General features: G+C 46.8%; 1 protein-coding gene across 1 annotated transcript in view; it reads left to right on the plus strand.

Moving 5' to 3' along the window:
* The window catches only part of NT5E (5'-nucleotidase ecto), an 82,417-nt gene that overhangs the window by 41,442 nt on the left and 30,540 nt on the right, over positions 1-10,435 (plus strand). Inside the window, exons 2-3 of the mRNA XM_019538171.1 lie at positions 6,050-6,272; positions 7,717-7,905. Of these exons, the coding sequence (XP_019393716.1) occupies positions 6,050-6,272; positions 7,717-7,905 (412 nt within the window). The remainder of the gene's footprint in view (positions 1-6,049; positions 6,273-7,716; positions 7,906-10,435) is intronic.

The raw sequence follows: 10,435 nt of genomic DNA on the forward strand, positions 1-10,435 counted from the left end.
GTCTGGGTTTAGCCCGGCTCTGGGGCCGGCAGGCAGGGTCCCACGCGGCTGGAGTCCCGCTTGCCGGCAGGGGAAACACCGGGACCACTAAGGTGGCTTTCCTAGCTGCAGGGGAAGACCTCTGTCTTGGCAGGGCGTGGTACCCGGACCCCGGTAAGGCGTAGGTAGCCTCCGGCCTTCACTTCCCCATGGAAGATCGTGGCTTTACACCAGGTTTCTGGAAACGGGAGAGTTGTTCCCAGCTTGCTCCGTACAGCGGGGGGCAGCCGAAACTCCGTGGGGGCACCCGAGCCCCAGGCCTCTGGGCCGGGGTCTGCACTGCATGCAGGACGCCTGCCAGAGGATTTGGAAACATCTGCAGTGGAGGAAGTTTGCAGGTAGTAGGACCAGATATGGCTCTTGAATGACTCACGGATTTGGAATTGATTTGACTTGGGACAAGCACAATTTTCCTTTAAAAAAACAACAACCCGTTGCCCCACTTGAAGGCCCCACACAGTGGCCACTGTGCCCGCCGGGCCGTGCCGGTGGCCAGGAGGGAACGGCTGCGCGGAAAGCGCCGTCCCCGGCCTGTTTGAGGCGGGTCAGAGCCCGTGTTCAGCTGCAGATGGAGCCAGGGGCTGGAGCAGAAGTGCCTTTTGCTGGGTCAGACCCAGCTCCGTCTTGCCTAGTCTTCTGTGGCACGTGGATCCTCCTGGCCCTAGCCAAGCTCGCCATCCATCCCGCTGCGAAGAAGGCTGTGGCTGGGAGGACCCCGGGGACTGTGGGGCCTCTTTCCTGTCCTTCGTCCATTCCTGTCTCTGGGTAGAGTTTTGCTGGGCAGCATCCACTGGCTCCTTGGACTCATGCGTGGGCTGTTGGGCGTGCTCTGCTACTGGCACGCTAATTTAAAACCTTCGACCATAACTCCTGCCCCTACTTTATCTTTAGTTGTCTCAAGCATTCAGTTATTGCCTGGCTAGTGGCTTCCGTTTCTAAGGGAGACCTGTAGCATTTCCTTGTGGGCACTGGCTCAGGGTCCCTAAGCAACAAATAGGTGTGTCACGGGGATATTCCTGGCCTCAGCCAAGCTTGCCACTTATCTCAGCAGGAAGGAGGCTGTGGCCAGGAGAACCTCGGGGAACACAGGGCAGCTTTCCTGTTCCTTGTCTGTTCCTGTCTCTGTGCGGTTTCACCGGGCTGTGTCCACTGGCTCTTTGGACTCATTCGATGGCTGGTGTGCTCTGCTCAGTGTCCCCTCTTGGTGTACTCGTTTTGAACCTTTGACTCTCACTTCTTTCCCTGTTTTTCTTATTTGTTCCACAAATTGAGTTGGCACATATCCGCCGCTGCTAACAGAAGCAGCTGTTGGGTAACTGTTGCTTTGTGGGTGGAAGGCCCATACTACCGATATGTGTTAAATAGGCCTGAGTCACGCAGTGTCCCCCCCAGCTCTTGGTGCACTTGTTTATAAACTTTACCCCTCAGTTCCCTGTTTTTTTTCTTTAGTTGCCCCCTGTAATCACTTGATGTGTACTTAGTGCCCCCTCAGATTACGGAGGTCTTTTAGCTTTACTTGATGGTGCATGGTTTTAATGCCAATCAAATATGCCCATGTCATAAATATGCCAGTGGCCCCCCTCATCAAGTGGGGCTTATAGGTCTACTTCGTGGGCTTTGGCCTCTGTTCTGGAACGGCATGTTAAAATGCTTGTCACACATTGGCAAAGAGTGGATGCTGGAAGGGAGAGTGAAAAGGCTATGACCAGGGTTTTTTTCCTGTTCTTCACTCACTTGTAGCCTCCAGCATTTAAGATTTAGGAAGTTCCCACTCGGAGGCTGTAGCCCTCATTCCTATGTTCAACAGCTATTGATGTGCATTTTTTCCAAGAATTTGTCCAGCCAGTCCTTTTTTGAATCCGTCTAAACTGTCAGCTTCCACAGCATCTGGTGGCAGTGAATCTCAAACTTTCATTACATGCTGCATGACTTCCCTGTTAGGCTGAAGTCAGGCAGGGACAATTTGCACTGAATCAGATCTGCAGAGGGCCTGGGTGGATCTAGGATTTTGAAAAGGAAGTTGCAGATGGTGTGGTGCATCATCATAAGAGCTGGCATTTACTGAGCCAGATCACAGGTCATCTTGCCCGATCTCCTTTGTCACACAAGGGCGGGGAGTGGATGCTGAAAGGGAGAGGGAACTGGGTACAACCAGGGTTTTTTCCACTGGGCCTCTCCAACTTGCCACCTGCAGTATTGAAGGTCAAAGAAGTTCTGATTCATGCTGTGTGGAAACGAACTTTCTCTTGTTATTAGTTTTGTTAGCTAGTTTGTTTTTAAACTAACTGGGTGCATCTACACGAGACACTTAATGCACAGAGGTCTAATTCTACTGCACATTCGTGCATCACGGCAAAAGCTGTGCTAATGTACTAATGTGCAGTAGAATTAGTTTGCTGCGCATTGAACGTCAGGAAAAGAGTGTGCCTTTGCTAATGCGTCAGCTACTGCACATTTAGTGAGTACCTCCTGTTAGAGGTACTAAACTTAACTGTGCCATAGTAATGATGCATTCGTGTATGTGTAGACACACCCACTGATGCATAAGGTTTGGTGTTGCATTGTGACTATCATGTATCAGGCTGCACTCCTTCATTCCCAGGTTTGCTCTGCTGAATGCATAGAGTTAAATCACAGGCAGCCTTGAAAGGGCTTGAAAGAGATTGTTATAGTTGGATCCTTTGTGTGTAAAGGAAGGATAAAACAATAGCTTAGATAAGAGCATCTTGAACACAATTTCCCAGTGCCTGGAATCCCCGCAGAGAGGGCTGATTTGCAGAGACTGGGAAAAGATAGATCAAAAAACCTGTAGGGCTGATCTAACAAACCAGTGAGAGAGAGGTGGCTTGGGGTGAACAGAGGGAAGTTGCCCACAGGGTGTCAGTGAAGAAAGTTGTTGACATTCAGAGAGGAGACGCATAGTTAGCCCTGTCAGTCTGAAATTAAGCAGGAGGCAGGGTAAATTTGCACCTTATAAGCTAACTAAATGAGATGCATAAATAGCACAAACTTTCTGAGAGCTGGAGCTTACTTCAACAGATGCTGTGAAAGGATGTGCGAGACATCCTTTAAAAAACAGTGTTTAAAATGGAGATAGTGATTTGAATACAATGGTAGAAAGGGAGAGGGGGAACTGGGGTAAGACTTCAGGGAAGACTCAAGAGAGAAAGAGAGAGGTCGGCAAGCTGCCCCTCCCAGTTGGAAAGAATTTAGGCAGGCTTCATGTATTTCCTTGCCTAACCTTTCTGGGAAATATGTGTGTGGAACTGTGGGTGTGTGCTGCTCCTTGGTTCTTCATGCTTTGTTCCCAGTGGTCTTGTTTTGAAGACATTTCTCATCCTTGGAAGATGTTAACGTATCAAAGGCATGGTTGGGATCTGAGGAACGTTATGCCCCATTCCACACTGCATGTTCTGCCATGGCAGTTTCCCGAGCCCTGTTGGACCTGAAGAGGGGCTTTAGTAGGGGGAGGGGGAGAGCCTTAGGTCCAGGATATTGTTCTAGGGTACAGGCAGGAGAGCCTAGGGAGAAGTTGGAGCAGCACAAGAAAATTATTGGGCATGCATTGGAGCTAGGAACTTGCATGGTGATTGGGAAAGCCAGAGCAAGGGAATATGGCTTGGGGATTTTTGTTGTTGTGCCCTTCCCTATTCTTGCATATCCTCCCACATCTGCACCACATTTGAATAAAGGATTGTCTTTCAAGTCCTTCCAGTTCTGCCTGCAGACCTCAAAGTGTTGAGAGGTCACAGTGTCTTGAATGGTGATAGAAATGTGCATTCTTATTTTACCATGCTGATCTAGACCTTTATTTGGTCTATAAGGATTTTTTTCCCCATAACAAGCAAAAAAAATTAAATACCTTTTTTTTCTTCTGCTGCCATCAAACGGTGGTCCACAGACTATGCCTAAGGGGCAAAAGATGACTATGATCAATCAGCAGTATGTGAATATTCACACTTACAATTCAAAGGGGTCCACACCTCCTTCAATATTTCCAAAGGGGTCTGCACCTCCATTTGAAGTGTTTCAGGAGGCTGTAAATGAAAAAAGGTTGAAAACCACTGCGATAGAGAGATCCGTATAGTATATGGCTGGCAGCCAAAGTGCATTCTTTTAGATTTGTAAGTGTTCTTTTGCATTTTATTTTGCAAAATTCAGTCTTCATTAAAGGCACCTGCAATACAAGTAGAGTCTAAAGCAGCGGGAATGTGAAGTAACTATAGTTCTTTTCTGTGTAGGTTTGGTATGATCTCTCTCAGGACTGAAAGCTTGCCAGAAGTTTATGGTAGACTGGAACAGCATTTCCCAAAATACACGGGAATGCTTCAGCTGAGTAGAGCAAGTATATACAGTGTTCTGTACTGACTGATGAAACATTGATACTAGCTTTCCAGAGAAAGGGTTGGGGGAAGAAGGACCATTAATTCACTGACTGCCAGGGTAATTCTGCTGTTGACTTTCATAGATCATACTCTTCATTCTTGGTATGGTTTTAAGAATGTAGGGGTATGAAATACAAATAAATTATTTTTATTTATACTGGTATATACCATATTGCTTTTTTTCTGGCAATACTTGGCTATATAATGTTGTAATGCAAATAAAGTTTACCAAAATATCAGTCAGTACATTAAGAACCACAGTCTGTACGTGAATTTTCTGCTCTTTTAAAGCACATCTTACATTTAAAGATAACATACTGTACTATTACTACTCTGACATTTATTAATGAAATCACTGTACTTTCCAAATACAAAATAAACATGTTGCTTGCATTCTTGTCTTTGAACAGAAAGTGACAGCCTGGTTTTCCTAGCTCTGTTCCCTCCAGTTCAGAGACAAAGTGCATGTCTACATCACTTCCAGCCATTCTAGGGAGCATTGTCATGAAAACACCCTTGCTTTTATTCTGGGCCCACCAATGAATGAAAACATGTAAAGCAGGGACTATTGGTGCCTGCACAGAGTACAACCAGTTCTGTTGCACTCCATGTCTTACATGTTTATTAGTGCTCATGGAAGCTACATTTGTGTTTTTTTCCAGCATTTGGTGTGCATGGATCATGAGTAAGGTGATGGGGGTGTGTTTTCTCAGTAGTGCTTTCTAGCACAGGCTGAGACAGTGTAGACATACCCAGAGTCATCCAGGGTGTGTATTAGTATTCTTTATTCTTGGTACTGTTTTAAGAATATAAAGATACAGATGCTCCTACCCTGTTTTATGCCAATATTAGAATTTGATTTTTGTCCACAGCAAACATGCCAAAGTAGGATATCATCGTGTTCAAATTTAAGTTAAAAAATGGGCACATTTGCTTGATCTTGATCATTGCTTGATCCTGTAGCCTTAGCAAGGTCCTTATTGGTGCATGACTCTCCAATATGTGGGCAGACCAGTTGGCATTCATTAGTCTGGAAGTTTCCTCCGCATTTGCATGTGATATTTGCGTTGTTTGAGTATCCCCACTGTTGCATGTTAACTTTAGTCTTACCAACCCCCGTTTAAAGGAGTTTGAAGCTTCTTCACATTGACCAATCAAGCTTTGTACCTGCAGAGAGATGTTCAGTAGTTTTGACATCCATCCTATCTCCCTACTGGGCCATCTCTAGTCATAATTATCACAGCAGGAGCATTCACGTTTTTGAATCTGCACGTTCTGCTACACACTTATCACCTCAATCAAAGCATCTGGCTTGGTGCTTTTGCTTGATTCCAGGCACTAGCATAAGTAATGAGATCAATAGAAAAAGCAGAAGGGAAGGGGAGAAGGTCTATAAGAGAAGAAACAGAAGAAAAGATAAGAATTATATATAGCATGCTTGTGTTAGTGAGAAACAACAGAACTTTATTCAGAACATGACAGGATGTTGTCACTCCAGAACAAAATATTGTTGTTCTGTCAAACAAAGTTTGGTAGAGCATGCCCAGTATGTTACTTGTGAGAGAGCATTAATAGTAATTTTGAGATGGAATCTAACATAATTTTTCTCTTTGTTTTTCATTTAGGCCTTGGGGAACCACGAGTTTGATAATGGGTTGGATGGATTATTGAATCCGTTACTTAAAAATGTGACTTTTCCTATCCTGAGTGCCAACATTAAGGCAAAAAAAACAATAGCAAGCAACATCACTGGATATATCCTACCTTACAAAATAGTAAATGTGGGTTCAGAAAAAATTGGAATTGTTGGCTATACCACAAAGGAGACTTCTTTTCTTTCAAATCCAGGTATGCTTTCTTCTAGTATTGCAAGAATAGTCCAAGCATTTTTAAAAATGGACTAGATCCAGCAATCTTCCGTAATGTGAAGTCCTTCCAGTTCCCTAACTTATAAAATAAGATTCAGCGTGACTCTGAATTCTACATTGTGCCTACATAGCGCTGATTTATTCCTAGTAGTTTCTTCTAGGAACTCACCATAGTTACCAAAAAATCAAGTAATGTTCCAGGACTTCCTCTGAACAGGAACCTCTGAAGAGTTTAGATATCCAGACAACTTCACGTTACAAGGTTACTATCTATTATCAGTATGCCTTCTGTGCTACCGGTACTGTTTGTTGTCACTTCTGCAGTCTAAAACTGCTGTTAGAATACTTTAATAAATTATAAGCCCATTGAAACACTCCATCCTCATGTTCCCATTGTCATCCAGCAATATTCTTTGTACATAAGGCTGCCAACATAAACAGGTGGAAACAATGAGCAAAGGAAACCTTAAAGAGTAGCCTGTAGCCAGCAGCCAGCTGGTACTTTTCTTTGAAGTAGGGGTGTACCAATAGAATTTTTTTAGCTGATACCAATCTGATCACTGATATACAACCCAGCAGCTTGGAGAGTAGGTAAGTGGCTGAAAAGTCTGTTGTGGGGGAATGGGCTGGGGGACGGAAGGGGTGTGGTGGGGGGCCAGATCGAGGCCTCTGCAGTGAGGGTGGGAGTGGGGCTGGGGCTCAGGCAGTGGTGGGCGCTGCCCAACCAGGGCAGGGCAGGGCACAGGACAGAGCTGCGAGCATCTTGTCCTGGGGTTGCAGGGAGCAGGGCTACAGGAAGTGGCTGCAGCCACTCCAGGATTGCCTGCAGCCCCAGCCCCACCCACCGCCAGAAAGAGCCCAGCATAACCCTGGCCCCAGCCTGCAGTAGCAGCCCACCCTTGCTCTGCTCACAGATCCAGGGGCACGTGCCCACATGCATTCTCGGAGTGTGTGTAGAGGCGGGAGCTGCTCCCCCCGTGTCCCCCAGAGGAGCCACTCATGGCGCTATCCCATCCTGTGCCCTGCCATGGCTGGCCAGCACCTGCCCTTTTCCCTGCCCCAGCCCCACTCTCTCCCTTCCTTCTTCACCGTGGGGGCCTCGATCTGTCCCCCCACACCCATTCCCTCCCTTTCCCCTACAACAGACCTACCAACCTGACACTGCTCTTCTCACTGGTGGGCTGCGCTCCTGGTGATCTATGCACAGGGCATTTATCGGCAACATTATCAGCCATTTCAGCCAAAAAAGTCAATTGCTGATAATGTCAGTTTTCCTTATATCGGTGCTTATCTGATATGTACTGATAAATGTACCTTTACTTTGGAGGCCTCCATTGCACTACTGAATCCAGCCACCACTAATAAATTATCTTAGGGGGTTCTTTTCTTACTTCTCTAAGCATTAATAAATATCTGTTTTTTAGGAGATGATATCATGTTTGAAGATGAAATTGAAGCATTGCAACCACAAGTGGACAAACTTATCAATTTGGGAGTGAACAAAATTATTGCACTAGGACACTCTGGCTTTTTGGTGGACCAACAAATTGCTCAAAAAGTGAGAGGAGTGGATATTGTTGTTGGGGGACATACAAACACATTTCTGTATACAGGTAATTTTGCTCTTACTGAAACTGTTTCTACAGTAGGCCTTAAAATGATTGTCAGTTGAAAAAACTGATTGTTAATTAAAGGAAATCCTTATTGAAGTAAGAGAATTTGAGAAAATATGTTCTACTGCTAACTAAATATTTTGGCTGTATCTTTAGGTGGTGACTGCAATCAAACTATACTAATTTAAAATAGGCAGAGCCAACCACACCCTGTCATACATCAACAGGGGCATCACTAACAGGTCCAGAGAGATCTTGCTCCCCCTCAATGCAGCGCTGGTCAGGCCACAGCTGGAGTACTGTGTCCAGTTCTGGTGAGGGTCCAGAGGAGGGCCGCTCGTATGGTTGTGGGCCTCCATGGCCAGCCCTGTGAGGAGAGGCTGAGGGACCTGAATCTCTTCAGTCTCCGCAAGAGGAGACTGAGGGGGGATCTTGTGGCTGCCTACAATCTTATCAGGGGCCACCAACAGGGACTCAGGGAAAGTCTGTTCACCAGGGCCCCCCTTGGAGTCACCAGGAACAATGGCCACAAGTTGAGGGAGGATAGGTTTAGGTTAGATATTAGGAAGAACTACTTCACTGTAAGGGTGGCCAGAGCCTGGAATGGGCTTCTCAGAGAGGTGGTGCTCTCACCTTCCCTGGAAGTCTTCAAGAGGAGACTGGATAGGCATCTGGCTGGGGTCTTATGACCCCTGCCACCCCCAGTGCTCCTTTCTGCCCGTGGCAGGGGGTTGGACTAGATGATCTGTCTAGGTCTCTTCCGACACATTGATTCTATGAAAACAGCTGGAGATTTGGCTGCTGTAAAATGAAAGCCATATTACCTTGATTCAGTTGATTTGATTTTATCAATATCTGCCTTACACTACTGCACATGAAAAATAGGACTTTGAAAAATGTTACTGTAGTATCATGCATCTGAGAATGGTGCCATGATGCAAGGAATTCATATCCAGTTAATCTTGGTTGTCTTGATAACAACCTGCAGGTTGGAATGGGAGTTGTAGGCGGGATAATTTGGAAGGTGACACCTATAAGCTTCCAAGAAGCTCTGTACGCTTGGGGAGTGAGCAACAGCACTGAGCACAGTGGGCTACAGGGTTACAAATGGCAGCACAGAACACAGTGCATTTAATAAAGATCTAGTTGCTACAGTCCAGATGGAATTATTATTGCACTGTATTATTATGTGCATAAAACATAGTGGCATTGACTGAGGACTACAGCAAGAGTGTGTGATTCAAAGCATCACCTATACAGCAAAGAGATCAGGCAGCATGGAAAGACTCAGACGTCATATACCTTTGCCAGCTGTATTTCCTAGTGAAAAGTGTGTTTGACTGTATATGGAATTGGGGGCTAAAAACCTATTCATTTTTATGCATTTAAGCAGCACTTACATAGCCATGAAACTGCAATTTTTGGCACAGTTTGGATTTATATAGCAAAGTTTACCCTTTACCTCCCTGTTGAGCATGCTCAGCAGGCTGCACATTTTAAAATATTCAAGGGATTTGATCTAGGTAGCCTAACCATAATGTATTCCTTATTTGTTACCAGACGCTAAGAACAGAAATAGCATGAGATACACACCTCCTATCCTGAAAGGAATGAATTGCAACGAATTCTCCCCTGGTTTACTACATGGCGGGGCAATTATTTGGGCTGGAGGGCCACTTAGGGAGTATTGGTGAGCTGTTGGTGAGCCAAGTCAGCACAGCTTCCTCCCTGACATACACAGTAGCTCACTAAAACTCTCTTAGTGGCCCTCCAGCCCATTCAGCTCAGGCACAGGAGGCACCCTGGGCCATGGCACATAAGGCCAGTCCCACCACCCCCAGAAGTGCAGCAGGGCTAGGGCTGTGTGGTAGCTGGACTTGCTTCCAGAGCAGATAGGCAGAGTACATGTGGCCAGATGGATGGGATGAGGCCATGGGCAGGCAGGGAGTGGGACAGGTGCGCAGGGCTGGAATCACAGAGCAGTGACAGCATGGGGCCCGAGCCTGGAGCAGAGCTCTGATCCATTTCCAGCACAGCCCCACATTGTCACCACCCTGTGATCCTGGCTTCGTCCCCTGCCTGCCCATCCCACTCCTAGACGATGCTCCCTGTCCACTCCTGGCCCCTCCCATCTGCCCTGTTGTGAGAATCCTGACCACAGGAGTCCCAGTCAGTCTCCATGGATACGCTACCCCCCCTGCTCAGTCCAGCAACCCTGGCAGAGGTGCAGGTTGGGCAGGCCAGGGAGCCCAGGCAGTGGGGGTGGGTCCGGCAGTGGCAGCAGAGACTGGCAGCGGCAGTTGGAAGGAGCCATTGCTACTGGGGCTGCCAGGAAATGAGTCCAGCTGCTGTGCTGCCCCAGGCCTGCTGTGGACCCGGGAGCAGCAGGACCAGCTGCATGTGCCACAGCCTGGGCTGCCCCTTGTGCCTGGGCTGAGCGAGGCCAAAGGACCTGCTGTTTCATAGTTTCTAGGGTTGGAAGAGACCTGAGTAGATCATCTAGTCCGACCCCCTGCCATGGCAGGAAAGA

The sequence above is a fragment of the Crocodylus porosus genome, unplaced genomic scaffold, assembly GCF_001723895.1.
Source record: "Crocodylus porosus isolate Cpor-Errol unplaced genomic scaffold, CroPor_comp1, whole genome shotgun sequence".
NCBI lineage: Eukaryota > Metazoa > Chordata > Crocodylia > Crocodylidae > Crocodylus > Crocodylus porosus.